This window comes from Cervus canadensis, chromosome 6 (genome assembly GCF_019320065.1).
Source record: "Cervus canadensis isolate Bull #8, Minnesota chromosome 6, ASM1932006v1, whole genome shotgun sequence".
NCBI lineage: Eukaryota > Metazoa > Chordata > Mammalia > Artiodactyla > Cervidae > Cervus > Cervus canadensis.
In genome coordinates this window covers 50,067,057-50,084,065 of record NC_057391.1, presented here as the reverse complement: position 1 = coordinate 50,084,065, position 17,009 = coordinate 50,067,057, and the positions used below count along the sequence as shown (strand labels likewise).

The 17,009-nt window shown below is 39.3% G+C and overlaps 1 protein-coding gene across 4 annotated transcripts in view; it reads right to left on the bottom strand.

Annotated features, from left to right (window-relative positions):
* The window catches only part of MNS1 (meiosis specific nuclear structural 1), a 104,779-nt gene that overhangs the window by 43,178 nt on the left and 44,592 nt on the right, over positions 1 to 17,009 (bottom strand). For all 4 annotated transcript variants that reach the window (XM_043471884.1, XM_043471885.1, XM_043471886.1 and 1 more), the window contains one exon: positions 7,556 to 7,683. In XM_043471884.1, coding sequence (XP_043327819.1) covers positions 7,556 to 7,683 — 128 coding nt within the window. The remainder of the gene's footprint in view (positions 1 to 7,555; positions 7,684 to 17,009) is intronic.

Below are 17,009 nucleotides of genomic sequence, written 5' to 3'. Positions count from 1 at the left end.
GAAAGTAAAATCCAATGCTGTAAAGAACAATATTGCATAGGAACCTAGAATGTTAGGTTCATGAATCAAGGTAAATTGGATGTAGTCAAATAAGAGATGGCAAGACTGAACATCAACACCTTAGGAATCAGTGAACTAAAATGGTCAGGACTGGGTGTATTTAATTCAGATGACCATTATTTTACTACTGTGAGCAAGAATTGCTTAGAAGGAATGGAGCAGCCCTCATAATTAACAAATGAGTCCAAAATGCAGTACTTGGGTACAATCTCAAAAATGATAGACTGATCTCTGTTCATTTTCATGGCAAACCATTCAACATCACAGTTTTGCTGAAGAAGATGAAGTTGAGATTCTATGAAGACCTACATGACCTCCTAGAACTAACACCAAAAAAAGATGTTCTTTTCATCATCGGGGACTGGAATGCAAAAGTAGGGAGTGAAGAGATACCTGGAATAACAGCCAAATTTGGCCTTAGAGTACAAAATGAAGCAGGGGAAAGGCTAACAGAGCTTTGCCAAGAAAACACATTGGTCATAGCAAACACCCTCTTCCAACAACACAAGAGATGACTTTACACATGGACATCATTGGGTGGTCAGTACCGAAATCAGATTGATTATATTCTTTGCAGCTGAAGATGCAGAAGCTCTATACAGTTAGCAAAAACAAGACCTGGAACTGACTGTGGCTTACTGCCAACATCCACTGGATCATAGGAAAAACCAGGAGAATTCCAGAAAAACACCTATTTCTGCTTCACTGACTACATTAAAGTGTTTGTGCGGATCACAACAAACTGTGGAAAATTCTTAAAAAGATGGGAATACCAAACCACCTTACCTGCCTCCTGCAAAACTTGTATGCAGGTTAAGAAGCAAATGTTAAAACTGGACATAGAACAAACCAGCTCAAAATTGTGAAAGGACTACAACAAGGTTGTATATTGTCACCCTGCTTATTTAACTGATATGCAGAGTACATCATGCAAAATGCCAGGCTGAAATCAGGATTGCTGGGAGAATTATCAGTGACTTCAGATATGCAGATGACATCACCCTTACGGCAGAAAGTGAAGAGGAATTAAAGAGCCTCTTGATGAAGGTAAAAAAGGACAGTGAAAAAGCTGGCTTAAAACTCAACATTCAAAAAACCAAGATCATGGCACCCAGTCCCATTATTTCATGGCAAAAAGATGGGGAAACAATGGAAACAGTGACAGTTTATTTTCTAGGGCTCCAAAATCACTGCAGATGGTGACACCAGCTGTGAAATTAAAAGATGTTTGCTCCTTGGAAGAAAAGCTATGAAAAAGCCAGACAGCAGATTAAAAGGCAGTGACATCACTTTGCCAAAAAAAGTCCATCCAGTCAAAGCGATAGGACTTCCCTGGTGGCTCAGATGGTAAAGCGTCTGCCTACAATGTGGGAGACGCAGGTTTGATCCCTGGGTGGGGAAAATCTTCTGGAGAAGGAAATGGCAACCCACTCCAGTACTCTTGCCTAGAAAATCCCATGGGAGAAGCCTGGTAGGCTACAGTCCATGGGGTCGCAAAGAGTCGGACACGACTGAGTGACTTCACTTCACTTCACTTCACTTCAGTCAGAGCTATGGTTTTTCCAACAGTCATTTATGGATGGGAGAGTTGGACCATAAAGAATGCTGAGCGCCAAAGAATTGATGCTTGAACTGTGGTGCTGGAGAAGACTCTTAAGAGTCCCTTGGAATGCAAGGAGATCAAACCAGTCAATCCTTAAAGAAATCAATCCTGAATATTCATTGGAAGGACTGATGCTGAAGCTGAAGCTCAGATACTCTGGCCACCTGATGTGAAGACCCAACTTATCAGAAAAGACCTGACACTGGGAAAGATTAAAGGCAGGAGGAGAAGGGGATGACAGAGGATGAGATGGTTGGATGGTACCACTGATTGAATGGACACGAATTTGAGCAAGCTCCAGGAAATGGTGAAGGACAGGGAAGCTTGGTTTGCTGCAGTGCATGGGGTTGCAAAGACTCAGACATGACTGAGTGACTGAACAATGAGTTCTTTGCAGTTGAAGATGGAGAAGCTCTACACAGCTAGCAAAAACAAGACCTGGAGCTGACTGTGGCTTAGATCATCAGCTCCATTTTGCAAAATTCAGGCTCAAACTGAAGAAAGTAGGGGAAACCACTAGGCCATTCGGGTATGACCTAAATCCAATCCCTTATGCTTATACAGTGGAGGTGACAAATAGATTCAAGGGACTAGATCAGGTAGACAGCATGCCTGAAGAACTATGGATGGAGGTTCATAACACTGTACAGGAGGTGGTGACCAAAACCATCTCCAAGAAAAAGAAATGCAAGAAGGCAAAGTGATTGTCAGAGGAGGCCTTACAAATAGCTGAGATAAGAAGAGAAACAAAAGGCAAAGGATAAAGGGAAAGATATTCCCAAGTGAATGCAGAGTTCCAGAGAATAGCAAGGAGAGATAAGAAAGTTTTCTTAAGTGAACAATGCAAAGAAATAGAGAAAAACAATAGAATGGGAAAGACTAGAGATCTTTTTAAGAAAACTGGAACTACCAAGGGAACATTTCATGCAAAGAAGACACAATAAATGACAAAACCAGCAAGGACCTAGTAGAAGCAGAAGATATTAAGAATAGGTGGCAAGAATACACAGAAGAACTGTACAAAAAAGCTCTTAATGACCAGGTAACCACCATGGGGTGATCATTCATCTAGAGCCAGACATCCTGGAGTGTGAAGTCAAGTGGGCCTTAGGAAGCATTACCACAAACAAAGCTAGTGGAGTTGATGGAATTCTAACTGAGCTATTTCATGTCTGCCTCCTTAGCACAGTAGGCAGCACGTCAGTCTCATAATCTAACTGAGCTATTTCAAATCCTAAAGGTGATGCTGTTAAAGTGTTGCACTCAATATGCCAGCAAATTTGGAAAACTCGGCAGTGGCCACAGGACTAGAAAAGGTCAGTTTTCATTCCAATCCCAAAGAAAGGCAAATCCAAAGAATGTTCAAATTACTACACAATTGCACTCATTTCACATGCCAGCAAGATAACACTCAAACTCCTTCAAGCTAGGCTTCAGCAGTACATGAACCAAGAACTTCCACATGTACAAGCTAGATTTAGAAAAGGCAGAGGAACCAGAAATCAAATCATCAAAATATGCTAGATTACAGAAAAAACAAGGGAATTCCAAAAAACATCTACTTCTGCTGCATTGACTACACTAAAGCCTTTGACTGTGTGGATCACAAGAGACTGGAATACCAGACCACATTACCTGGTTCCCGCAAAACCTGTATGCAGGACAAGAAGCAACAGATAGAACTGGACATGGAACAAAGGACTGGTTCCAAATTGGGAAAGGAGTACGTCAAGGCTGTATATTGTCACCCTGCTTAACTTATTTGCAGAGTACATCTTAACTAAATGTTGGACTGGATGACTCACAAGCTGGAATCAAGATTGCCAGGAAAAATACCAACAACCTCAGATATGTAGATGATACCACTTTAATGGCAGAAAGTAGAGAGTAACTAAAGAGCCTCTTGTTGAAGGTGAAAGGTGAAAGAAAAGAGTGAAAAGCTGGCTTAAAACTCAACAATCAAAAAACTAAAACCATGGCATCTGATACCATCACTTCATGGCAAATAGATGGGGGAAAAAATGGAACAGTGACAAACTTTATTTTGGGGGGCTCCAAAATCAATTTGGATGGATACCGCAGACACGAAGAGTCTGCTCTTGGGAGAAAATCTATGACAAACCTTGACAGTGTACTAAAAAGCACAGACATCACTTTGCCAACAAAGGTCCACATAGGCAAAGCTGTGGTTTTTCCAGTAGTCATGTACAGATGTGACAGCTGGACCATAAAGAAGGCTGAGCACCAAAGAATTGATGCTTTTGAACTGTGGTGCTAGAGAAGACTCTTTAAAGTCCCATAGACAGCAAGGATATCCACTGTGAGCTGCAGTTCATGGGGCCGCAGAGTAGGCACGACTTAGTGAATGACCAACAACAACGTTTTTAACTCTTCATATATTTTAAATTCCAAATCCAATCATTCCAATAAATGATTAACACATTCAAATCTCACCTAGAGTTACTACACATTTGCCTCCCAGAGGTTCTGAAACTCATGTTGGGGCTATTCTTCTACCTCCAGAACAACTACTAGTATTTCCTTTAATGCAGAGTTATCAGTAATCAAGTCTCTACTTTGTTTGACTAAAAATGTTATTTTTAAAATCCATCTCATCTGTGTTTATAAAATTAACATCTTGATTATCAGTCTGGACTATAATCATACTGTCATTGGCAAGGAATTGGCTGTACATTTAATAAGGAAAGGCTGTCTCTGACTCTTCTTTGAGCTAGTTTTTGCTGAACTAACACAAGTTATAAACAAGGTACTTGTTTTTGTTTTCATGAAGCTATAGGTTAACTATATAATCTATAGTAATCCATTATTTAATAACTATAAATTACATAGTCATAATTATACAATTAATTCTAATAACTAAACAATTATTACTAATTGTAATTATTGACTAACGGTATAATTAAAAAGAGATTTCTAATACTACAGTTTCTCAATTCTAGTTAAAAGCTGTGAAAAAATTAAACTTTTAAATATCTTTTTAAATTAAACAAAATCATGTGTTCAAGATAAAAAGTCTCATGACTTCTGAACTTGAACTTTTCAAAATAAATTTCAATGATTCTTAAAAATTTGCCCTGGGTTTTAAAAATTAAATTAGAAGAGCCTAATCATGATTGAGATGATTTTCAATTATTTCAGATACATTTCAAGGACTAAAGCAAACACTTCCTTGAATTTAGACCTGCCAATCTGCAGATGAGTACAGTGATCAGAAAATGGTCCACTCTCCATGTCAGTCACTATTTTACCATGCTGAGGAGAAACATACTCTATTTGAAAGAATACTCAACAAATGACTTTTGTCTTACATTTGAAGAAAATTTCTACAATGTATAGAATTCTAAATGGGCTATTATTTTCTTTTGGCCCTTTAAATCCACTGTCTTCTATTTGCTAACATTGCTGCTCAAAGTTCAGTCAGACTTCTTACTATTGTTCCTTTGAAGGCAACAGTCTTTTTTGTGTGGCTACTTTTGTAAATTTTTATGATTTTTCTCCATTGTTAGATTTTGAAAGTTTGACTAGAACAAGCATAAATATGTTTTTAATTATTTATTATGTCTAAACCTGTGACTTTGTCTTTTACTATTTTTGGAAATTCACAGCCTATATCTCTTTCAGCCTATATCTCTTTGAATATTGCATTTCTGCATCATCCTCATTCATTTCTACTACCAGAACTAAAATTATACATCTGGTAGAACTTGTCAGCACAGCTCTTATTGCTTTTAAGATCTCTTTTGTATTCTTCTATCCTTTTGTTTCTCTATGCTTATTCTGGATCTGTTCAACTGATCTGCTCCCATAGTATCTCTTCATCTGTTTCTATCCAGTAAAACCTAATTAGCTTCTGGATTATTAAAGTAAAACATACACTAAAGTAGAAAATTCGCAAGCATGTATCATGTAAGATGATGCTGAACACCTTGCTATATGCTTACTGGTCAAGCTCACCTTCACTTAACTTTTAGCCATACTTGTGCCACCTGCAAAAACTTCCAGAAGAAATGCAGCTACAAAAGCCACGCTCACTACTCTGGTTTCCTTCCTCTCCCATGTCTTATTTTTATACCTTCTCCAGATAGTCTGCTCTGAGAGGGAGCATCTATCTGAATCAAGTAGTTTGCAACTGCTACAAAGCTCCTGCATTTAATTCTTATCAATGAATTAAAGCCATGAAATAACGGAACATTTATTTCATCTTCAGATAACATAAAAGTATCATGATAACTAAATGATTGGAGAATTAGGATCAAAAAAGATAGCTTGAGACTAGAACACTATGAAGACACTGGCAGTCATTTTAAATCTTTTTTTTTTTTTTAAAGAATAGTAACTCCTAGAGAATTCGATAGAAGTTGTGGACACAGAAAAATTCACATGGCTTTATTTGCCAAATATATTTACATGTAATTTAAAGAAGCTCAAAAACCTCTGAAGCTTATCCATGGGTCATATCATATTCTATAGAAGCCTTGTTCAGTCAAGATAAAATGTAACAACCATCAAAGTAAATTCCAAATATATTCAACTATGTAAGTACAGAATGGGCATTTAGTTAGCCTGAGTTTTAATTAACAGTGTGATAGGCTGCCACTGAAAGTGATCTGAGGCAACATTAAGGAACATATTCCAGAACAATGTGGTTAACAATCTCACTATTAGGGGTACTGAACAACACCCTAGAGTATTACACATAATTGTGGGAACAGTATTTTGATCGTGTGTGTGTTCAGTCGCATCTGACACTTTGTGACCCTATGGACTGTAGCCCAGCAGGCTTCTGTGTCCATGGGATTTTCAAGGCAAGAATACTGGAGTGGGTTGCCATTTCCTCCTTCAGTGGATCTTTCTGACCCAGGGATCGAACCTGTGTCTCCTGCATTGGCAGGTGGATTCTTTACTGCTGAACTATCAGGAAAGCCCCCAATATTTTGTTAAGGAACATTACAAGTCTAAGTCACATCTACAGAAGACAATCAGGATGGGGAAGAAGCTTGAAGTCATGTTAAGGAACAAATGAAAGAATGAAGGATACTTTATAGAAGGAAATGTTTAGTGAATTCATAAATAAGTGAAAGTGAAGTGAAAGTGAAAGTCCCTCAGTAATGCCCGACTCTTGGTGACCCCATAGACTATACAGTTCATGGAATTTTTAAGGCCAGAATACTGGACCGGGTAGCTGGTCCCTTCTCCAGGAAATCTTTCCAACCCAGGGATCAAACCCAGGTCTCCTGCTTGGCAGGCAGATTCTTTACCACTGAGCCACCTGGGAATAGGAAAGGATGTCCTAAAGAAGAACTCTATTTCTGTTTCAGTCAGATAAGGGAACTAAGACAACTGCCTGGAAATTACAGAGAAATTAACTTTGAAACAACAGAGGAAAAAGGAGTATTCAAAGAGCTGAATGAAAAGGAAAGTTTCTATTATAGTCACTAGACATGCTGAACCACAGATGATCAGCCATCTTCCAGAAATACTGTAGGAAATTTATGTAGGGGCATAAAATTAAATTAGGCGTCACCTAAGATTTCTCTTAAGAGTCAGATTCATGAGTCTATTTTTTTTTAAAGAGGTCATTTAAAAAATAATCTTTAGAGAAAAGAGAAGAGGGAATTGATATTAATTTTCACCTTAAATATTATCACTTTATTTCTATGAATAGGACCTCTTTTCTCAAATGAATATATATATGTGTGTATATACACACACACACACATACATATAGGATTTAAAGCAGTAAGTATTTCCACTCAAAATATTAACTGAGTACAATGACATAAAGAAAGAAATTTCACTCTCAAGTGATAAGCATTACATAAAACTTTAAAGATAAAGACTAAATAAATAAAGGTTTTGGAGTCAAGATACCTGTTTTCTCTTACTTGTTGCCTCAACTTTTCATCCTTTAGACTTTCACGTTTTAGTTTTGCCAGTTCCGTAGCCAATTTTTCTTCTTGTTCAAGCTGGAGTTCCCTCAATCTTTTGTTTTCTTCTGCCTAAATAAAAAAACAAAACTTTAGTCATTTGTCCTCCAGAATCAGATATTTTTTCATAAAGGCTGAATTTGTTTTACAGCAGAAAACTACAAGTGCCTTCTGAGCAGTCAACTATTCACATTTTATTTTAAAATGCAAAATATTATTTCCATAAATAATTTTTCTGAACATTTTTTCATGGAAAATTCCAAACATCAAACACGAAAAGAAGACTATTGAAACACACCCTCCGGAAGCCATCACTCATCTTCAACAATTATCAATATTTTCCCAGTCTTGTTTCCTTACTCTTCTACTCCACTCCTACTTTTTTCTGCATTTTTTTTTTTGCTAGAGTATTCAAAAACAAATTCTAGGTATATCATTACTTTGTAATTCAATAATGATCTCTGACAAGAATTTCTTCTTATATAAACATACCATTAACAAACTGAAATAAATTAACAATAATTCCTTAGAAAAGTCTAATAACTTGTCCATACTCAGGTTTCCCTGATTGTCTCAAGGATCCTTTTTCTATTTATTTTTTTGGTTTGTGCGAATCAAAATCCAAGCCAACCCATATACTGTATCTAGTTACTATTTATGTTAAGTCTCTTTCATTTTTTAAGTCTCCTCACACAGTTCCTCCCCCCTCCACCCTACTCCCCCTAGCTAGGCACTGACTTGTTGTAGAAATTAGGACATGTAGAAATGTGGAACAGAATGTCCCACATTCTGAATTTGACCAATTGCTTCCCCAAGATATCACTTATCTTGTTTCTTTTTCCTATTTCCTATAAAATGGTTGAAAGATTTAGAGACTTGATTAAATGCTATATTTAGGAAAGAATAAACACATAAAAGGGGTTTCTTGGTGGCTCAGCGGTAAAGAACCTGCCTACCAATGCAGGAAACTTGGGTTTGATACCTGGGTCAGGAAGATCCCCTGGAGAGGGAAATGGCAACCTATTCCAGTATTCCTGCCTGGGAAATCCCATGGACAGAAGAGGCTGGCAGGCTATAGTCCGTGGGGTTGTAAAAAAAAGTCAGACATAACTGAGCAACTGAGTATGGCATGACAAGCACATAAAAAGATGTTCAATATCATTGAACATCAGGAAGTTCAAGTTAAAACAATAATGATATATCACTACATACATACTGGAATGGCTAAAATAAAAAGTAGTAACAAAACCAAATGCTGGTGAGAACCTACATAACTCACATATTGCTGGGTGGTAATGTAAAATGGTACAGCCACTCTGAAAAATAGTTTTACAGTTTGTTATAAAGCTAACATGCAATTACAACTCAACAGTTGTATTCTTAAGCATTTATCCCAGAGAAACGAGAACTTATGTTTATTAAAAAACCTATACCCAAAATGTTTATAGCAGATTTATTCAAAATAGCCAATTGAAAATACCCAGACATTCTTTAACAGGTGAATGGTCAAATAAACTGTGGTATATCCATACTATGGAACACTGCTCAGCAACCAAGAGGAATGAGCATTAACAGAAGCTACAATCTGGCTGAATCTCTAGATATTTTGCTGAGTGAAAAAAATCCAATCTCAAAAGGTAGCATACTGTTTGATTCTATTTATATAATGTTCTTGGAACATGCTCTATTTTAAGGCTGAAACATAATTCACATAGTATTCAATTTGTATTTCACAATTCACAACTCAGCAGGTTTTTAGTGTATTCACAGTGGTGCACATCCAAAACCACTGGCTAGTTTCAGAACTTTTTTTTTTTTTTCCATTTATTTTTATTAGTTGGAGGCTAATTACTTTACAATATTGTAGTGGTTTTTGCCATACATTGACATGAATCAGTCATGGATTTACATGTGTTCCCCATCCCAATCCCTCCTCCCCCTCTCCCGCCCCATCCCATCCCTCTGGGTCTTCGCAGTGCACCAGCCCTGAGCACTTGGCTCATGCATCCAACCTGGGCTGGTGATCTGTTTCACCCTTGACAGTATACTTGTTTCAATGCTATTCTCTCAGAACATCACACCCTCGCCTTCTCCCACAGAGTCCAAAAATCTGTTCTGTACATCTGTGTCTCTTTTTCTGTTTTGCATATAGGGTTATCATTACCATCTTTCTAAATTCCATATATATGCGTTAGTATACTGTATTGGTCTTTATCTTTCTGGCTTACTTCACTCTGTATAATGGGCTCCAGTTTCATCCATCTCATTAGAACTGATTCAAATGAATTCTTTTTAATGGCTGAGTAATATTCCATGGTGTATATGTACCACAGCTTCCTTATCCATTCGTCTGCTGATGGGCATCTAGGTTGCTTCCATGTCCTGGCTATTATAAACAGTGCTGCGATGAACATTGGGGTGCACATGTCTCTTTCAGATCTGGTTTCCTCGGTGTGCATGCCCAGGAGTGGGATTGCTGGGTCATATGGCAGTTCTCTTTCCAGTTTTTTAAGGAATCTCCACACAGAACTTTTAAAGATAGACTATTATTTGGAGCAGTACTGAGTTCACAGCAGAATTGAGAACAGAGTTCTCATGTACACTCTTCCCACACACATGCAGAGCCCCCCTCACTATCAACATTCTACACCAGAGGGGAGATTTGCTACAATCAATAAACCTACACTGACACATCATCACCCACGGTTCAGTTTACCTTACAGTTCAGTTTGGATGTTATATAGTCTATGGGTTTGAACAGATGTGTAATGATATGTATCTACCATTACAGTATCATACAGAATTTGACCACCCTTAAAATCCTCTATGCTCTGCTTATTCATCCCTCACTCCTCAAAACTCCTGGCAATCATTAATCTTTACAATCCTCATTGTTTTATCTTTTCCAGAATATTGTATCGTTGAAATCATATGCCTTTTCAGATTGGCTTCTTTCACTTAGTAATACACATTTAAGATTTTTCCAAGTCTTTCCATGACTTGATAGCTCATTTCTTTTAGCACTGAATAATATTCTATTTTCTGGATTATTTCTTCATTCACCTACTGAAGGACATCTCGGTTGCTTACAGGTTTTGGCCAGTATAAACAAAGCTGCCGTAAACATCCACATGCAGGTTTTTGGGTAGATGTAGGCTTTCAACATTACAGAACATTTTCACCACCCCACAAAAGAAACCCCACAGCTGTTAGCAATCATCATTCCCTTTACCCCTCAACCATTAATCTATTTTTTCGCTGTGAGAATTTGCCTATTCTAGATATTTAAATGAAATCATGCAATACATGGGGCTTCTCTTGTGGCTCAGCTGGTAAAGAATCTGCCTGCAGTGCGGGAGACCTGGGTTCAATCCCTGAGTTGGGAAGATCCCTTGGAAAAGGGAAAGGCTACCCACTCCAGTATTCTAGCCTGGAGAATTCCATGGACTGTATAGTCCATGGGGTCACAAAAAGTTGGACAGGACTGAGCCACTTTCAGTCACATGCATTACATGGCCTCTTTGCGGGGTTTTTTTTGGCTTCTTTCATTTAGCATAATACTTTCAAGGTTCACCCATGCTGCAGTACATATCAGTAATGCATACCTTTTTATGGTTGTATACTACTGTGCTGTATAGATACAAGATATCTTGTTTATCCACTCACAAGCGGATGAGTATTTGGATTGTTTCCACTTATCTGGCTATCATGAATAATGCTGCTATATGAACATCTGTGTAAAAGTTTTTGTGTGGACATATATTTTCAATTATCCTGGTCACATGCTTAGGAGTGGAACTGCTATGTAATAGAGTAACTATGTTTCACTTTTTAAGTAACTACCAAACTGCTGTGCACAGTCACTATACCATTTTACATTTCCATCCAAAATGTACAAGAGCTCCCAACACTTTTTTTCTTTTCCCCCAAGTGTAGCAGTCCTCATGGATCGTAAGTGGTATCTCATTGTGGTTTTCATTTGCATCTCCCTAATGACTAATGATGCTGAGCACAGTTTTTTGGGTTTATTGTTTACTTATATACATTCTTTGCAGTAATGGCTATTGAAATTCCTTCCTCATTAATTTTTTTTTGTCTGTTTACTGATGAATTGTACATGGAACATTCTGTAAGTGACAAAATTATAGAAATAGAGAACATACTAGTGATTGTTAGACTTAGGGATGAGGTAGGGCCAGACAAGAAAGATATGGGTATGCTTATAAAAGGACATAATATGGGATCCCTGTGATCATGGAATGCTTCTGGATCTTAGCTGTGGTGTTATAGATACAAAGCTACATTTTAGCCAACGACTCCTGAGTGGAGAACTGGCTCCGCAGCAGACAGCAGCGGTGGTGAGGCTGGGGTGCCCTCTGCTCCTGGGTATCCACCAACACTGGCTCCAGCCTTCCCCGGACCCACTTCCAAGCCACTACAGCAGGGCCTTTTCCTCGACCCCTGGCTGCACACTGACTGACACCCAACAGCCAGAGATGGTTTAAATGCTCAGTGAAGATTATCGGTGGGACAGCCAGGGCACCAGGCACTCATCCAGCTACACTGAGCAGCTGAGGGGTATGTCCCTGTTAGTTAGGGACTGACAAAACGTGCTCCACTGGAGAAGGGCATGGCAAACCACCAGAGTATTCTTGTCTTGAGAACCCCACGAACAGTATGAAAAGGCAGAAAGATTAACACTGAAAGATGAACCTCCCAGGTCAACAGGTGTCCAATATACCACTGGGGAAGAGCAGAGAAATAGCTACAGAAAGAATGAAGGGGCTGAGTGGGAAATAACACCCAACTGTGGTTGTATCTGGTGATGAAAGTCAAGTCCGATGCTGTAAAGAACAATATTGCGTAGGAACCTAGAATGTTAGGTCCATGAATCAAGGTAAATTGGATGTGGTCAAACAGGAGATAGCAAGAGTGAACATCGACATTTCATGAATCAGTGAACTAAAATGAACAGGAATGGGAGAATTTAATTCAGATGACTATTATATCTACTACTGTGGGCAAGACTCCCTTAGAAGGAATGGAGTAGCCCTCATAATCAACAAATGAGTCTGAAATGCAGTACTTGAGTACAATTTCAAAAATGACAGACTGATCTCTGCTCGTTTTCAAGGTAAACCATTCAACATCACAGTAATTCAAGTCTATGCCCCAACCACTAATACTGAAGAAGATGAAGTTGAATTGTCCTGAGAAGACCTACAAGACCTCCTAGAACTAACACCAAAAAAAGATGTCTTTTTCATCATAGGGGACTGGAATGCAAAAGTAAGAAGTCGAGAGATACCTGGACTAACAGCCAAGTTTGACCTTGGAGTACAAAATGAAGCAGGGCAAAGGCTAACCAAGTTTTACAAAAATAACACACTGGTCACACTCTCTTCCAACAACACAAGAGACGACTCTACTAATGGCCATCACCAGATGGTCAGTACCAAAATCAGACTGATTATATTCCTTGCAGTCAAAGATGGAGAAGCTCTCACAGTCAGCAAAAACAAGACCTGGAGCTGACTGTGGCTCAGATCATCTGCTCCTTTTTGCAAACTTCAGGCTCAAATTGAAGAAAGTAGGGAAAACCACTAGGCCATTCCAGGTATGACCTAATCAAATCCCTTATGATTATACAGTGGAGGTGACAAATAGATTCAAGGAACTAGACCTGGTAGACAGAGCGCCTGAAGAACTATGGACAGAGGTTCATAACAATGTACAGGAGGTGGGGACCTCTAAACTGCACTAAACCCACACACACAAAGTAAAACTTGGGAAATTGAACGAGACTGGGGTACAGCATCATTGCTGATATCTTGCTTGTCATACTGTATTATACTTTTGCAAGATGTACCACTGGGAGAAACTGGGTACAGGATACATACGATCTTTCTGTATTATTTCTTATAACTGCATATGAGTCTGTAATTATCTATATGAATATATAAATCTATCAGCTCAATAAAAATTTCAATGAACAAAAAGCAACAACAAACACTGGTGAGGACACAAAGCAAATGGAATTCTTACACATCACTTAAGGAAATACAAAGTAGAGCAGTAACTCTGGGAAACGATTTGGCAGTCTCTTATAAAATGAAAACTAACACATACCATTTGATCCAACCATCCTACTCTCAGGTATCTATCCAAGAGAAATGAAAATTTATGTTCATACAAAATTTATGTTCAGTTTTATTCGTATTAGCCCAACGCTGGAAACAACTCAAACAACTTTAACCTGTGAATGGACAAACAAACTGTGGTACATCCATATAATACAATACTGTTATAGGGTTATAGGGGTCAGTTGCTCAGTCATTTCCAATTCTTCGCGACCCCATGGACTGTAGCCCACCAGGCTCCTCTGTCCATTGGGTTTTCCAGATAAGAATACTGGAGTGGGTTGCTACTTCCTACTCCAGAGAATCTCCCTGACCCAGGGATCGAACAGACATCTCTTGCATCTCCTGCACTAGCAGGTGAATTCTTTACCACTGTGCCACTTGGGAAGCCAGAACACTACTATACCATTCACCAATTAAAATGAGTGATTCATGAAACAACACAAAATCTTAAATTCGTTTGGCTAAGGGAAAGAAGTTAGACCCAAAAAGTGACATATTACATAATTGCACTTATATGTTACTATGGAAAAGAAAAATCTATTGGACAAAAAAGAAATCAATGGTTTCCAGGGATTGGGGGTGGGTAGGTGTGAGTGGTTGACTACAAAGGGGAAGCATAAAGAAAAGGAATGCTTTGTATGACATTGTAATGGTGGAACCAGTAATTATCCATTTGCCAAAATCCACAGAACTGCAAATCTATAGAACTGTACAGAATGAACTTTATAATATGCAAATTTAAAAAGAAATCAACTAGCACATCCATACCATATACTACTACTTAATAATGAGGAGTCAACAACTGACACACATCCAACAACTTAAACGAATCTCAGAGAGCAGAAGACAACGGCAGGAGGAGTAGGACAGGGAGATCGCCAGTCTCCCCACAGATACATCAAAAACTCATCAAGATCAGGAACAACTCCTACAAAACAACATCTTGGCAACAGCAGAAGATCCCAGGCCTCCGGGGGGGAGGGGGGCAAGCTAACCTGCCTGGAATGAGGTAGGACAGAGAACAAAGACATAAAAACAGAAGAGATGGAGAACTTCAAGATGGAAGCTTGTGCCCCCAGGAAGGGAGGGAGTCATGAAGGAGGAAGTTTCCATGCACTGTGAAGCTCCCTCACAGGCAGGACCAAGGGGGAACTGCAGAATTTTGGAGAGCTGGGCAAAGTGGGGGACCTAGAGGGCAGAATTCAGAGAAGCTGCACTTCTCAGCCCATAAGCAGCTCACACACCCTGGCCCCGACCAGACGACAGGCTCAGGGAGCCAAGAAGTTCACAGAAGCCCCACGGCACAGAACGTGGGTCCAAGGTGCCAAGAGAAGAGCACACAAACCTCGAGGTGCAGAGGGTTGGCCCTGGGTGCCGACAGAAGCGCACACAAACCTCTGCAGCACCGCAGGCAGGCCCAGGGAGCCGAGAGAAAGGTACACAAGTCCCGAGATGCAGAGGGCGGGCTCAGGGCGTGCAAAGAAATCCGCACAAGTCTCTGCGATGCAGAGCGCAGGTTTCGGGAGCTGAGAAAAGCGCCATGCAAGCCCCCGCCTAGCAAGCATCAGCCTGCAGTGCAGGGCAGGACCAGGGTACAGAAGCTCCAACAAAAGTTCAAGGGACAAGTAGGGGACTGACAGCAGTGAGGATATGCTGAGAGGGCCACTTGGACATGGCTGCAGAGACAGACGTGTCTAACACTGCCAAAGCCAAGAGGACTGTCCAAAGTCATACTGAATCCACAGACACCCCAAAACCTACTACTAGACACCCTGCTGCCCTTCAGAGAGATGAGATCCAGCTCCATCAACCAGAACACAGGCACAAGCCCCCCTAACCAGGAAACCACCACAGGACACCAATTCAACCCCATCCACAGGGGCACACTCCACAACTAAGAACAACTACAAACTTGAGAATTTTTTTTTCTTTTTTTGTCCTTTAAGTCACATTGTTTATTTCTCCTACATATGTCTATCTTCATGTTAGCCTTTTGCAGTGCTGTGGAGTTTTTCTCTTGTTAAAAAAATTTTTTCTTTAAGATTTTTTCCTTCTTTTCTGATTTTTTTTTACTTTGTCTTAGTTCTGTTTTTCTTATTGTTCTTTACCTTCTGTAGCTATTCCTGAATATATACAAATCTTTTTCACATACATCTATGTATCTTTGCTTTCCTGTTTTTTAACTTCCTCTTCCACCCATTCCTTTTCTCTTTCTCCTCTTTTTTTCCTTCACTCTTTCTTTTTTCACAATGTAAGTTAAATTGTTGTATTCTCTTTGCTACATTCCCCAGTTGGCACTCTGCTCAGGCTCCAGTTTTCTGGATTGAGTGTTAGTGAGCTCTACTTTTAATTGGTTGATATCACTTTTGGTTTCCTTTGCTCACGAAGTCAATCTCCTATACTCTCTTTTCTTTAGAATACTTTGGCTATTTATCTCTGTGTGTGTAAGAGTGTGTAAATGTTCCATTATTTTTGTAATTACGTGTCTGATGTTGTACTGACCATCTATCTTTCATTTCATGTCATGTTTTGCTTTCTGTGTTGGTTTTGTGTTTGCTTTAACCCCTTTTAATACTATGACAAACAACTTAGGGAGCCCCTGTCCCCCAACCAAAGATCACATCTGAACCACTGAGGTGAGAGCACTGGGTCCAAGATTCCAGACTGCCAGAGAACTCCTAACCCCAGGGGTATTAATTACTGAGAACTTCGACACCTGAACAAAGTCTGGTATCACGCAGCTGTTGACAGCATCCACTGCAGGACACTTTACCCAAACAACAAGCAAGACAAAAACACAACGACAATCACCAGCATACAGGAGCCCCACAGACACTCCAAAGTATACCTCACACAGCCCTGCCCATCTGAAGGAAAAACACTCACCTCCTCCCACCAGAACATAGGTACAAATCACCTCTAAAAAGAAGTCCACACAAACCACTGAACCAACCTTTCCCTCCGAGGGCTAAAACCAAAGAAAGAAGGAACACAACCCTAAAGGTTGGGGAAAGGAGACCTCAAACTGAGTAAGTTATAAAGTAAACAAATAAAAAGAGAAATATAGCACAAATGAAGGAACAAGGTAGAAACTCACAAGACCAAATAAACGAAGGGGTGATAAGCAAACTACCTGAAAAAGAATTCAGAATAATGATAGTAAAGATATTCCAAGCTTTGAAAGTAGAATGGAGAAAATAAAAGAAACAATCAACACAATTAATACAATTACCAAGTACACAGAAGAAATAAAGA